At 44.4% G+C, this 14,996-nt stretch overlaps 5 protein-coding genes across 5 annotated transcripts; 2 read left to right on the top strand and 3 right to left on the bottom strand.

Moving 5' to 3' along the window:
• Positions 1–2,165: 2,165 nt before the first annotated feature.
• Positions 2,166–2,813, top strand: LOC309564655 (histone H1.3-like; the record flags this gene model as incomplete). The annotated part of the gene is made up of 1 exon (XM_082269320.1): positions 2,166–2,813. The coding sequence occupies one exon, from the start codon at positions 2,166–2,168 to the stop codon at positions 2,811–2,813; it is 648 nt and encodes a 215-aa protein (XP_082125446.1).
• A 2,156-nt stretch (positions 2,814–4,969) lies between these two features.
• Positions 4,970–5,380, bottom strand: LOC309564867 (histone H3.2; the record flags this gene model as incomplete). The annotated part of the gene is made up of 1 exon (XM_082269554.1): positions 4,970–5,380. One exon carries the CDS (start codon positions 5,378–5,380, stop codon positions 4,970–4,972), a length of 411 nt encoding a protein of 136 aa, XP_082125680.1.
• Positions 5,381–7,303: 1,923 nt separating this feature from the next.
• Positions 7,304–7,696, bottom strand: LOC309564687 (histone H2A; the record flags this gene model as incomplete). The annotated part of the gene is made up of 1 exon (XM_082269352.1): positions 7,304–7,696. One exon carries the CDS (start codon positions 7,694–7,696, stop codon positions 7,304–7,306), a length of 393 nt encoding a protein of 130 aa, XP_082125478.1.
• Positions 7,697–8,015: 319 nt separating this feature from the next.
• Positions 8,016–8,396, top strand: LOC309564584 (histone H2B 1.1; the record flags this gene model as incomplete). The annotated part of the gene is made up of 1 exon (XM_082269233.1): positions 8,016–8,396. The coding sequence occupies one exon, from the start codon at positions 8,016–8,018 to the stop codon at positions 8,394–8,396; it is 381 nt and encodes a 126-aa protein (XP_082125359.1).
• A 1,575-nt stretch (positions 8,397–9,971) lies between these two features.
• Positions 9,972–10,338, bottom strand: LOC309564561 (histone H4; the record flags this gene model as incomplete). Its single annotated transcript, XM_082269207.1, has 1 exon — positions 9,972–10,338. Exon 1 carries the CDS (start codon positions 10,281–10,283, stop codon positions 9,972–9,974), a length of 312 nt encoding a protein of 103 aa, XP_082125333.1. The 5' UTR covers positions 10,284–10,338.
• Between the last annotated feature and the right edge of the window lie 4,658 nt (positions 10,339–14,996).

Below are 14,996 nucleotides of genomic sequence, written 5' to 3'. Positions count from 1 at the left end.
GTACAAGGCATTATTGTTACCTGAACTGCTCTCCCATTGTACCACACATTGGGAACCCCTACAAACACTCTTTCAGCAGTGGTACTATACCCCTACCAGACTTGTTATTATTAGCCCAACACCTTTAATTTGTGCTAGAGAAAGTGTGATCTCCCAGGAACTCGTTTCCACATATGGGGGGAATGCCCAGTCATTCTCATTGCTGCACAAATGGCAAAAGCTAGATAATGAAAATGTCTGCAGCCTCCGTCCCTCCAAGACGTGACCATAATAATAATCAACCATCTTAAAATGTAATATTTTTTCTCCAAAGCCAAACTTACCACAGAAAAATTCGACAAAGACTGGGATCTGTGTCTCAAAGACCCCAGAAATACAAATCTAGACTGACCAATTAGGGTTCCTTCTGAGGTTTCTAGGGGTTCCTTAAGCAATGGGCAATTTCTGCCTCTCCGATATGTTCCCAATGACACCATTATTCCTTTTAGCTATCTGTAAGGGGGTAATTCTTCCCAACGATGACAAGAATAAGGAGAATTCTTCCCACTGACTGTCACACTAATGTGTCACATAAGTTGTAGATTTTTAATTTTTAGCAGGGGTTCCCCGACACCAGAAATTTATTTCAATGGTTCCTCTGTGTTGAAAAGGTTGAGAAATCAGCACTATGCACCTACCAATACTGCATAATAGATCTACATGTGTGATTGCCTGCGGGTTCCAATTATTATTTGAACTCAAAATAAAAATTAATATAGGTTCTGCATTGTTACCCTTCAATTTGTTTTGCCTAATAGCCATCATATATACAGACCAGTGGCTTACATATCTGTACTTTTTGTATTATATATTAGTTTGCTATCTGAGCAATCCAATTTGTATACATGCAATACTTTGAGAATGCATCTTCTCATTTCCTTTGTTGTTTCCTTTAGATCTTTAAGAAAATCAAATACAGAATTCAAGAAATAATAATAATATAAAAAAAAAATAGATCACTAAAGATAAAGACACATAGTGGAGAGGGAGATTGGGGAGATTCTCTATCTGTCCTGTTTACAATTTTCATTGAGCTTTGAAAGTAAAAGAAAATACCAAATGTAGTCCCCACCCAGTAGAGTGGAATTCTTTCACTGTGGACACTAGTTCTGGTGTGAATCAGGGATCTCCTCACTTTGGAGGGATTTCTTATCACTCTCTGTTTGGTTATCGGACCAAAGATGGTAAAAATACATTTTACATGGGGTTTATTATAACCCTCCCTTATCTTTTATATTAAAAAAATGGAAACAAATATAAATAAAAATAATAATAAAAAGATGATTGACACCAACCTCTACCTTACTGACATCCTCTTTTTGCCCCGTGTGAAGGAATGGGTAGATTTTACCTCTGATTCTAGATACAAGGAAACATTCTACCTGAGTAGTCTATATAGCTGTGTAGTAATATGTGGCAATAAAATTACTCAGAATATTCAGATGACAATATATGTGTGATGATGAGCAGAATGTGATACAAAGTACATTAAATATGACATGTTCCCATCATCTGACACCTTTGTATCTCTAACAATCTCTCCCATCACATCACACAAGGATCTGATGTCCCCGGCTGATGTTTTTGTTCCAGGCTCCTTCTACTCAGCTATAGACGAGCAGATTTGTGTATTGGAGGGAAATGTTTCCTGATCTTCACTCTTCACTCATGTCATGTGGAGATGATTGTAGTTGGAGATGTGAGAAGATTGTTTTCTGATAGGAATGTGTGTAGAAAAGCAGGTAGAAGGAGGAATGAGACACACACTCAGGAGGTTGGAGGTGTTTGCAGCCTCTGTGTTCAGCCTCCTGAGCAGAGCATGAGAGCGGTAAGTGAGAGATCGATAAGTGACAGTCCAGTGAGCAGATCGGGTCCCCGATAAAGATCGGCTATCCTTCCATTTCATATTAAAATCGTTTTTCTCTCTGCAAGGGAAACACAAGAAGAGAGAGAAGATTCTCCAACAGTGGAATGACAGTCAGTGGGCGTGTCTAAAGTGTAACCAATAGCAGTGCAGAAGGCAAGTTCAATATCAACCAATAGCAGCCCAGAACGTCTGTATATAAGGCAGAGCGCCATTCGAGCATTATATTTCTCTTATCTATTATAGAAACTCGCTGAGAATAATGACTGAGAGCGCCCCAGCCGCCTCTCCTCCAGCGGAGCCCGCCGCCAAGAAGAAAGCGAATAAGAAGGCGGCAGCCGGAGGAGCCAAGAAAGGCAGCAAGAAGCCGTCCGGTCCCAGCGTGTCCGATCTCATCGTCACAGCCGTGGCCGCTTCCAAGGAGCGCAGCGGGGTCTCCCTGGCCGCCCTCAAGAAGCTCCTGGCCGCCGGAGGATACGATGTGGAGAAGAACAACAGCCGTCTGAAGGTCGCCATCAGGGCGCTGGTGACTAAGGGGAGCCTCGTCCAGGTGAAAGGACATGGAGCCTCCGGATCCTTCAAGATCAACAAGAAGCAGCAAGAGGGCGACAAGGCCAAGAAAACCGCCAAGAAGCCATTGGCTGCTGCTAAGAAGCCGGCCAAGTCCCCCAAGAAACCGGCGGTCAAATCACCCAAGAAGCCGGCGAAGTCCCCTAAGAAGAAGGCGGCCAGCAAAGCGACCAAGAGCCCCAAGAAACCGGCAAAGGCTGCAGCTGCCAAGAAGACAAAGAGCCCCAAGAAGCCCAAAGCTGCAGCCAAACCGAAAAAAGCCGCCAAGAGTCCGGCTAAGAAGGCGGCTAAACCCAAGGCAGCAGCCAAGCCCAAGAAGGCCGCTCCGAAGAAGAAATAAATCCCAGCAGCCGGAGGCCTCCTTCATCTACACCCCCCAAAGGCTCTTCTCAGAGCCACCCACCTCCTCCTAACAGAGCCACACATACCTACCTACACCCCACCTCCTAACAGCTACACCTACCTACACCCACCCCCTCCTAACAGAGCCACACATACCTACCTACACCCACCTCATCCTAACAGAGCCACACATACCTACCTACACCCACCTCCTCCTAACAGAGCCACACATACCTACCTACACCCACCTCCTCCTAACAGAGCCACACATACCTACCTACACCCACCTCCTCCTAACAGAGCCACACATACCTACCTACACCCACCTCATCCTAACAGAGCCACACATACCTACCTACACCCACCTCCTCCTAACTGAGCCACACATACCTACCTCTACACCCACCTCCTCCTAACTGAGCCACACATACCTACCTACACCCACCTCCTCCTAACTGAGCCACACATACCTACCTACACCCACCTCCTCCTAACAGAGCCACACATACCTACCTACACCCACCTCATCCTAACAGAGCCACACATACCTACCTACACCCACCTCCTCCTAACAGAGCCACACATACCTACCTACACCCACCTCCTCCTAACAGAGCCACACATACCTACCTACACCCACCTCATCCTAACAGAGCCACACATACCTACCTACACCCACCTCCTCCTAACTGAGCCACACATACCTACCTCTACACCCACCTCCTCCTAACTGAGCCACACATACCTACCTACACCCACCTCATCCTAACTGAGCCACACATACCTACCTACACCCACCTCCTCCTAACTGAGCCACACATACCTACCTACACCCACCTCCTCCTAACTGAGCCACACATACCTACCTACACCCACCTCCTCCTAACTGAGCCACACATACCTACCTACACTCACCTCATCCTAACTGAGCCACACATACCTACCTACACCCACCTCCTTTGCACAGTGTAAAGGAGCTCAGATGTTCCCCATCACACATTTATCCCTTGCAGATCATCTTATAATCTGCATTTTATGGGAGAAATCACTGGAAGAGATCGGAGATCCCTCCTGATATAAAGGATCTTTAGGAACCCCACCAGACACATGTTTAGTGCGGATCGGAGACAATTCCCGCACACTATGTGAGATCTCCGAGAGGGGGGAGGGGATACATTTCCTCTTCAATATTTAATGTGACCGTTATAAGGGAAATAATTGCACACTCACTGTACATATCGCTGTGTGCTGATCGGCTGAGAACGATCGATTGGAATGAGAAATGTCCAATTCTCTCCAGGGTGCCAATAATTGTGTTGTGTGGACAATGAATGAGAAGAGCATAATAAAGAGTGTAAGCTCTGCTGGTGAGAAGTTTAGGAATGTGCAGCTGTGTCCCCTCCCCCTGTGTGTGAAAGGGAAAGTTGGAGAACATCAGAGGAGAGATTCCTGTGATAGATCGGGGAGAGGAAGCAGAAGAATGAGGAGTGAGTGTGAGATTTATTAGCAGTGAGTTGTAGGATTTATACACCCGAGCTGAGAAATCGGTGATCCCGGGGAGTGTTCAGGAGGGGGAGGGGAGAACAGATTTCCTCTCTCTGATCTCCTGGTAGTGATGAGAGAAGAAGTAAAGATCCTGTTTATAGGAACGTTTGTTTTACTGCCAAATATTGTTCCATTGTATCTATATAGAAGTGTGAATTGTTACTCTGTAATTGTTAGTAATGTTACAGATCAGTTCCATTGTATTTAGGGGACAATAAATCGGTAAAAGAAAGGATCTTCTTTATAGATGAGAAATGTGAATGATTTCTCTGGGATCGGTTTAGAAATGTTACAGAGGAGCTTCGCTCACCATGAAATATTCCTCCATTGTATCTATTAGGGAAGATATAGAGAAGTGTGAATGGTTAGAAATGTTACCGATGAGATTTCCTTCCACACTGAGGATCGGAGCGCAGAGAAAAGAGAAATGCCGGGAAAGTGTAGAAATGTAGTAGCGGGGATTGGCAGCATGTAGTAGCGGGATGAGGGGGGGGTAGAAATGTAGTATCTGTGATGCGGTAGTATGGAGCTCTTTGTGAGGCGGATGTGGTGGCTCTGAAAAGAGCCTTTGTGCTGTGTAGAGATAGTATGGTGGAGATAAGAATGCATTTAGGCCCTCTCTCCGCGGATGCGGCGTGCCAGCTGTATGTCTTTGGGCATGATGGTGACCCTCTTGGCGTGGATGGCGCAGAGGTTGGTGTCCTCGAAGAGTCCTACGAGATAAGCCTCGGAGGCTTCCTGCAGAGCCATGACGGCGGAGCTCTGGAAGCGCAGGTCGGTCTTGAAGTCCTGGGCGATCTCTCGGACGAGGCGCTGGAAGGGCAGCTTGCGGATGAGCAGCTCGGTGGATTTCTGGTAGCGGCGGATCTCCCGCAGGGCCACGGTGCCGGGCCTGTAGCGGTGAGGCTTCTTAACTCCGCCGGTGGCCGGGGCGCTCTTGCGGGCGGCTTTGGTGGCCAGCTGCTTGCGGGGAGCTTTCCCTCCGGTGGACTTACGAGCGGTCTGCTTGGTTCTTGCCATGGCGGAGAAACTCTTCTAATCTCCAGACGGAACAGAAGTGTGAGAACACGGGCTGTGCGGCGTCTATTTATACAGACCGCGCTCCGCGTTTATTGGTTAGTGCTGACCACGCCTTCTTAGGTTTAATAGGACCATTTCTTAGAGCTCTAATCAGCCAATGACTGAGTTGTGTGATTCAGCTGTCAGTAGAGCGGGGCTTTCCCAGCCAGAGGTCACATGGGACAGATTAACCCGAACCTGCCCGGAAAGCTGTGCGCGCCATTCCTGAAATAGGAGACATTAGAAATATTGTGAAGATGAAATGCTTTGTGAAATCCACTAAAGGACAATTTTACTATAAACTGCCCAGGAAGGATCATCGGGATTTTTTTTTATTGAATCGGAAATAATTTCTGGCTTTATAAATTAGTTTTTTCTTAGTGATCAGTAAGGTGTCAGAGTTCAGATTTGATTTTCAGGAACAATCTCTAATGAAGGTTTCTATGAAACGTGTAATACTTCCTATCCCATCATATAGAAAGGTAGAGATCTATGAGAAAAGTCATCTCACTATCATGTTCTGTATGTAGCAATGGGGGAGGGGGATTCTGCATTCTGAGGACTTGGAATAAAAGAGAAGATATGGAAATGTTTTACATTATTCAATCATCTTCACATTCCATTTTCTATTCATCTTCTTAATAAAGCATTGATATTTCCCGGATAAATGTCTCATCTGATGATCTCAGGTCTCAGTGACGGATTTGGCGGTATAATAGGGCTGATTATTTGTAACGTTCTCAACATTTCAGGCGGGCAAATTTAAAAGTAGCAATTTGAAATCTGAGCCAATCAGAGCTGTGGGCGTTTCCTTAATCAGCCAGTAATGTCTGCTGAGGCGTCCAAAAGGAAAAGTGTTCTGAGATAATTCTCAGTTTTCAGCCCAGAAAATACTTCTACTTTCCATTGATCTCTATAGGAAACCTTCTCTAGCAGGGCGGAGTCTGTATTGTGATGTATAAAATGAAATCCTAAAACAACAATAAAATGTAACAATTTTTTTTTTTATTCCTAAACTACCGCTAAAAGGATCGGTGATTGTTTCCCGGAAGAAGAGGATTCTATGGGAGGAATTTGAAAGATTAACCAATCACATCTGATTATATATATACGATCGATATTTTATATATTGTTTTTTTTTTTAAACAAAAAAAAATCTGATGGAGGCTCTGACTGATCTGTGTTGATGTTTCAGGTGGGGATGTTTGGTATATAATGAATAATTTCTGATCTGTAGAAGAAATGTAGTAAAAGTAAAGTATGGAGGACAATGAGGAGGAGTCTCTGTAAGAAGACATTGTTCTATAAATCTTTATAATAGGATAGAACTGGCAATGGCTGGAAGCACTGACACGTCTCATGATCGCCCATTGTGCTCCCCACCAAGGTGAAATCTTTAGATATCCAAATGTCCAATCAGATCTCCCAATGGATTTCCGCATATTTATAGTTAGGAAATGTTCTCAGTACAATTTCCCTGTATTAGAAGTGTGAATAAACAATCTGCGGTTTGGGGCATTTAAACCAATAATTGGCTGCTTGCCGTAGACACAATCGGGGATCTCTGTGCTCTCTATAGAGATGTGGAAGACTGAGAAAAGCTTTTGTGCTGCAGTATAAGGATGAGAGAGAAGGTAAAGGCGGACATCTAGATTTATGATCTGTGCTACTCAGAATACATAAGAATTTATTTAGACCAGAAAATCGCACTAAAACATATTTGGGTTTATCGTATTTGATACATCTTCACCTAACCCAAAATAGAAGAAATAAATAAAATCAGTTTTGCACACCATTGAAATGAGAGTAGAGCTCTGCTGTGATGTATGTGGGTGGCTCTTAGAAGAGCCTTTGTGTTTGATGAGAAGGGGGAGTTGTTAGCGATTACTTGGCTTTGACAGCCTTATGGCTCTCCGTCTTCTTGGGCAGCAGCACGGCCTGGATGTTGGGCAGGACTCCTCCCTGGGCGATGGTGACGCCCCCGAGCAGCTTGTTGAGCTCCTCGTCGTTGCGGACGGCGAGCTGGAGGTGTCGGGGGATGATGCGGGTCTTCTTGTTGTCGCGGGCGGCGTTACCGGCCAGCTCGAGGATTTCAGCGGTAAGATACTCGAGGACAGCGGCGAGATAGACGGGAGCTCCGGCCCCGACCCGCTCGGCATAGTTGCCCTTCCTGAGCAGGCGGTGAACACGACCGACTGGGAACTGCAGACCAGCCCGGGATGATCGGGTCTTGGCCTTAGCCCGAACCTTTCCTCCTTGTTTACCGCGACCAGACATTGTGAGATGAGAGAGTCGTCAGACGAAGTTACCAAATTCCTGGTCCCTTCCTTTTATTTATACAGTCACTGCTCTGACGTCACATTCTGTGATTGGTTACATTTGAAGCCACCCAATAGCGTTCTGACTTGTTTCTATACCAATCGGTAAACAAGGAAGGAAATCATTCCACCCCTCCCCATCACATGACTGAATCCTCCAATAGAAGAGTGAGGAGGAGGAGCAGTGATTTGCATAGGACGCCTATAAAAGCAGCACATGAGGGCGGATCCAGCTCACAGTCACTGCACACAACGGAGAGAACACATTAACCCTTATCATGCCTGAACCAGCCAAGTCCGCCCCGGCGCCCAAGAAGGGTTCCAAGAAAGCCGTGACCAAGAGCCAGAAGAAGGACGGCAAGAAGCGGAGGAAGAGCAGGAAGGAGAGTTATGCCATCTACGTCTACAAGGTGCTCAAGCAGGTCCACCCCGACACCGGCATCTCCTCCAAGGCCATGAGCATCATGAACTCCTTCGTCAATGACATCTTCGAGCGCATCGCCGGCGAAGCTTCCCGCCTGGCTCATTACAACAAGCGCTCCACCATCACCTCCCGGGAGATACAGACCGCTGTCCGCCTCCTCCTGCCCGGAGAGCTGGCCAAGCACGCCGTCTCCGAGGGCACCAAGGCCGTCACCAAGTACACCAGCGCCAAGTAATACCCCTCCCCCATCCATCACCCCAACAACACACAAAGGCTCTTCTAAGAGCCACCCACAGACATCACAGCAGAGCTCTACTCAGTATAACTATCTTTATTTCCTAAGTAAAAGGATGTGGGTGGGCGATCATGAGACGTGTCAGTGCTTCCAGCCATTGCCAGTTCTATCCTATTATAAAGATTTATAGAACAATGTCTTCTTACAGAGACTCATCCTCATTGTCCTCCATGCTTTACTTTTACTACATTTCTTTTACAGATCAGAAATTATTCATTATATACCAAACATCCCCACCTGAAACATCAACACAGATCAGTCAGAGCCTCCATCAGAATTTTTATTAAAGAAAAATATCAAATGTGATGGACTAAACATTCAAATTTTTCAGATAGAATGTTCTTCCAGGAAACAATCACCGGTCCCTTTAGCGGTAGTTTAGGAATACAAACATTTGTTAAAATATTATTGTTTTAGTGTTTGATTTTATACATCAGACTACAGAATCCGCCCTGCTAGGGAACGTTTCCTATAGAGATCAATGGAAAGTAGAAGTATTTTCTGGGGGGAAAACGGAGAATTATCTCAGAACACATTTCCTTTTGGACGCCTCAGCAGACATTACTGGCTGATTAAGGAAACGTCCACGGCTCTGATTGGCTCAGATTTCAAATTGCTACTTTTAAATTTGGCCGCCTGAAATGTTGAGAACGTTACAAATAATCATCCCTATTATACCGCCAAATCCGACACGGAGATCATCAGATGAGACATTTATCCGGGAAATATCAATGCTTTATTAAGAAGATGAATAGAAAATGGAATGTGAAGATGATTGAATAATGTAAAACATTTCCATATCTTCTCTTTTATTCCAAGTCCTCAGAATGCAGAATCCCCTCCCCCATTGCTACATACAGAACATGATAGTGAGATGACTTTTCTCATAGATCTCTACCTTTCTATAGGATGGGATAGGAAGTATAACACGTTTCATAATCACATCTGTATAGAAATATGCAACTAAAGATCAAATTTCTCTCCCCTCTTTCGGATCTAGAATTTGTACATATAGCAGATGCACAGATTTGTTCTTCCTGTATCAAAATCGGAATGTTCACAGATATTATATCTGTTATATAATCATCTCAGTATTAGTGATCTCCATTATTTTAATCATGAAATAATGACTTAGGTTCAGTTCCAACATAAACGATATAATCTCACTCAGCAGCAACCTCGGAAAATCGGCTCCATCACTGAGTGCTGACTCTACAATCTCCTATACATTAACTGCCCAACCAAATAAATTTAATATTTTTCTGTTCCTTATCTTTGTTAAACGTAAAACAGATCGAACAATCAGATCGCAGAGTGTATGGGCAGCTAGACATCGCAGCACTCCATTGCTTAGTGAAACAATGAGCGGAAGTTCCTATTGTTACACAATAAATGTGTAGAAATGAGTGTTGGGAGTTGTGAATGATCAGCCCTTTCTGTGAGAATGTGGGTGGCCCTGAGAAGGACCTTTGTTGGGGTGAAGTGGGGTAAGCGGTGGGTGTTGGGGGGAGGAGTTTATCCTCCGAATCCGTAGAGAGTGCGCCCCTGGCGTTTGAGAGCATAGACGACATCCATGGCGGTGACGGTCTTCCTCTTGGCGTGCTCGGTGTAGGTGACGGCATCGCGGATGACATTCTCCAGGAAAACCTTCAGCACTCCGCGGGTCTCCTCATAGATGAGTCCGGAGATGCGCTTGACACCCCCTCTGCGGGCCAAACGTCGGATGGCGGGTTTGGTGATGCCCTGGATGTTGTCCCGGAGCACCTTCCTGTGGCGCTTGGCGCCTCCTTTCCCCAGACCCTTCCCTCCTTTACCGCGACCAGACATGATGATTCTCTGCTACAAAGACAGACTGAGCTCAGCTGTCTGCCCGCCCTCCTTATATACAGCCTGAGCGGACCAGATGGAAACCTTCCTGGGAAAGAGGCGGAGTCACACCATTCATTACAAAAATAAGACAATTTAATTCATTTATAAGGCACCTAATTATTATATTATATTCCGATACATTAATGCAACAGCAATACATTTCCGGAAGATGCATTTATTCCTTCTTATCATGTATTTCTATTTATAGCTGGAGATTACACGGAGAACAGGGATCTTTAACACTTCATAACAGAAACACAATCACCAGTTTTAATTGTTCATATTATTTTCATATTTATAAAACATTATTTTGAAAAGGAAACAAAGTCACACGTTTTTTTCCGATATCTCACCTTCCTGGATGAAAGGCTGAGCGGACCTGATGGGGGACATGCTGAGAAGGGGGCGGGGTTCAGTCATTTCTTACACACTTATTTTCCTAAATGGAAACAGATGTAATTCATCAGAAGCCAATATTTTCTGTTTTGATTAATTGTACATTGTTTTCCGACATGTAATGATTATATATATAATTGTGTTTCTTAATTTACTTTGTAACTAAAAATCAGCAAACTGTTAACAAACATGAAACATTTGTTTCATTGTACATATGCATCTGGCAGTGTCATCATTACTACATATTTCTACGAACGCTTTCACCTTTTTTATTCTGCTTTTAATATGGGGGAAATCTGTAACTGTTACATCTCTGAAAGAGGGAACATTAATTATCGGCCAGTTCCACGATCATATACAGATGTGATGATGAAACGTGTAATACTTCTTATCCCATCATATAGAAAGGTAGAGATCTATGAGAGAAGTCATCTCACTATCATGTTCTGTATGTAGCAGTGGGGGAGGGGATTCTGCATTCTGAGGACTTGGAATAAAAGAGAAGATATGGAAATGTTTTACATTATTCAATCATCTTCACATTCCATTTCTATTCATCTTCTTGATAATAAAGCATTGATAAGATTTCTCGGATAAATGTCTCATCTGATGATCTCAGTGTCGGATTTGGCGGTATAATAGAGCTGATTATTTCTCTGTAACGTTCTTCACAATTCAGGTGGCAAATTCAAAAAGAAGCAATATGAAATCTGAGCCAATCAGAGCTGTGGGCGTTTCCTTCTTCAGCCAGTAATGTCTTTCTTATAAGGATTTCAAAGAAATGTATTCTGAGATCTTTCTCCGTTCCCCCCCCCCCCCCCCCCCAGAAAATACTTGTTCAGTAGACTTTTCTTTGATCTCTATAGGAAACATTCTCTAGCAGGGCGGATTCTGTATTGTGAGGTAAAAGAAAAGACTGGAAGAAATGTGACATTAATATTTCTAACGAATTTATTATTCTTGGTTAGATAAACTGCCCGACAATTCAGAGGACGGATGATCGATGTTCCCGGAGGAAGAGATATCAGATTTTAGTGTCGGTTTATTCTATCTGAGATAATTGGAACGTTCCATAGAATTCCGGCGGGAAATTTGAGTTATATAATGTGAAAATTACACCAATCACAGTTCTGGGCGTTTTCTTCCGATAATAAAATGTATTTTTCCTTCCAATAAGTGTGAAGGGAGATCTGAGATCTGTGTTCCTTTTCAGATGGGGGATGTTTGTTTTTTTGTATTTAATATTCAATGATCTCTAATGCTGCTGAATATCTTCTGGAGATCAAAGGAAGAAGGAAAATGACAGCCAGTCCCTGTAAGGAGATCACATCCTTCCTTCACATAAATACGATATAAACAAATATAAAAAAAAATATATATATATAGCACGTTGTTCCCTCACCCGGGTCACAATCTTAGGTGAGGAAATCTACAATCAGATCTCCTAAACATCTATATGCCGCACTCACACATTCTTACAATAAAACATCCTCCACAATCTCCCGCCTTACATTGTTACTTTATCTCAAATCACACGTTGGGAAGATTTTATCTCACAACACAATGGGGAATAGACGCAAGAAAAAGGAAACATTGTATCTATTCAATCAGCCCAGCCAAATCTTTGTCTATTTGTATCTATTTCCATCATCAACAGCAGATTGATGTCCATAGATAAAGCCATGAGCTGTCTGATAGGTAAATGACACAAAATATGTACAAAGTATCAGCTACACACAAATCTGATCACAATATCACCTCGGACAGCACACAGTCCTTTATAGAAGTTAGAAAATTATCCAATCAAGTCATTGGACATGTTTGGCACATTTACTAATATCTACATATTTATAAATAAAAACTTAAAGTGTTATTATTAAAGGAGCTAGGGAAATAAAGGCCTCCTCAGAAGGTGGTGCTGTGAATGCGAGCATAAAAAGGTGCCACATCCCAAATATAATAGCAAAATTGATCTGTGCACTCTTATGGACTTTTAAGCACCAAACTACACAAAATGTCTTAAAAATTATACATTTTATTACATTTTGTTCTTAAAACTAGTGATTGACCTTTATAGTGTTTTTTATTGCAGATACCGATATTTTGGTCATCACATATCGGTATCGGCTGATTTTGACCGATATTTTTGTACAAAGAAAAAAAAAAAAAATATATATATATATATATATATATATTTTTTTTTTACAGGTACTCTTGTGAAGGGATCTGGGGGTCTAAAAGACCCCAAACCCCTCCTATGCACTTAAAAGTAGAGATGGCCGGGGCGTGGCGACCGCCGAGTAAGATGGCCGCTTGATCCGGGAGCTCCAGCCAGTGCTCAGCCTTTTCAATATCTACGGCCCGAAACAGCCGTCCTACGGCCCTGGGAACGACATTGCCCTGCGGGGGAACAGCCAGAGCACACCGCAAGCATGACCCAGAGAAACAAAGGAGCTCCACCGGTCCGCAAATTGTCCGAGTTTTTCGGACCGCTCCAACCCGGTCTCCGCCAACATGGCGGCGGAGACATCCCAGCGTCCGGCCAGCCGCACCCTCTACCGCACGAGTCGCGGGCGTATGACGTCACGTCAGCGCCGACAGTGGCGCGAACGCAGACTACGATCCCGATGCGGCTGGCAAGGTCTGCGGACTCCTCTCCCTCCACGCCTTCTGTACAGAGTCCGGCAAAGTCTCGCCCGAGGAGGGACTCATTAACAGAGCGAGCATCTACATCCATGGAGGTGAGCACTGCATCCACCGCCCCATGCACACCTTGTGACTACTCTCCACCACCAGACCCATTTGCAAACTTACCCACTACCGGGCAGACAGTATCAGACACTACCCTAAAGGACATGCTATCCATGCTACACTCGTCCATGCAGGCCAATATCCAGGCATCCATCTCCTATTGCCAGAGGGAATTACATGGCCTAGGTGACAGGGTACACACCGTGGAGGGGAGGATGGAGGAATTTACAGTGTCTTACAACACCCTAGTGGACGCCCACACTTCCCATCAGGGCGACATACACCGCATGCAAGCGAAGAAAGCAGACCTTGAGGATAGATCGAGGCGTAACAACCTCAAGATACGGGGGATCCCTGAAACAATCCAACCCAACCAACTGCCCACCTTTGTACGTGATTTGTTTCAGAAAGTGGTGCCTGAACTCACCAGTGCGGATCTCACTATAGACCGTATCCATGGAATCCCCAAACCATCATTCCTGCCGCAAGACATCCCTAGGGATGTCCTCATGAGGATTCATTTTTTTTAAGCTAAGGAAAAGATATTAGAGTCATTCAGGAGGAAAGATCGCCTCCCAGAAATTGCATCGACCCTCCAGGTCCTGCCTGACTATTCTCAATATACACTCCAACTGAGAAGGAATCTAAATTCCATCACTAAGGCCCTGAGGAACAATAAAATCATATATAAGTGGAAATACCCCGCCAAGCTGTGCGTGACCCACATGGGATCCACTTCCCAAATCACGTCTATGGAACAAGGTCTCCGTCTCCTCAAGCAGTGGCACATCCTCCCTGACACATCCGACCAACGTCCTAGACCCCCTGATCCTCCACTTCCACGTATGCAACCTGACTGGCATACAGTGTCTAGGCCTTCCAGATCCAGGTCCTCTCACCGCTCAAAATGATGATGACACTTATTTCCAAGGCTGGGCGCACTGGCCCTCCCGCTCTCTGTAGCACCTGAAATCGTGCTAGCAACCTCACCGACCGCGCAGCAACAGCTGCCCTTATGGTCCTTCAGGACCGTATCCTTTTTTACTTGTTTTGTTTTTTCTTGTTTTTTACAACTCTTTTTCAGAACAGGACTCGGCTACGGTTGTAGCAACATCCATGAACAGTTGTTTCCCTCATCGACATTGTGTTCCGGACTTCCATCCAGTCTTCTTCTATGCCACTCACCGACATCCGCAACAGTGTTGCCAACCCCCGAGAGGGAAATTTACTGGCAGAACGTCCAAAATTTACGGACGGCACCAATTTTTTACTGGCAGTGCAAAAATGTACATAAACAGGCTGTTTTCAGTGCTAAACCGTGCAAATATCAATACTTAAACTATAAACATGTAGATAGAGCTATTAGCAACGTGTTTAGGTTAAACAAAAGTCAAAAACCATATTTCTCCATTAACATGAAGATCAGGTTAATATAACCCAGCCAGCACAGCGTTCCCCCATATATCAGAGTCCACTGCATTCTCCTTTACATCAGAGTTCCCTTTTAAATCAGGGTCCGCAGAG

The sequence above is a fragment of the Pelophylax lessonae genome (genome assembly GCF_965119305.1).
Source record: "Pelophylax lessonae genome assembly, chromosome: 9".
Classification (NCBI taxonomy): domain Eukaryota; kingdom Metazoa; phylum Chordata; class Amphibia; order Anura; family Ranidae; genus Pelophylax; species Pelophylax lessonae.
The sequence above is the reverse complement of the archived record's forward strand: the minus strand, read 5'-3'. Positions and strand labels throughout refer to the sequence as shown.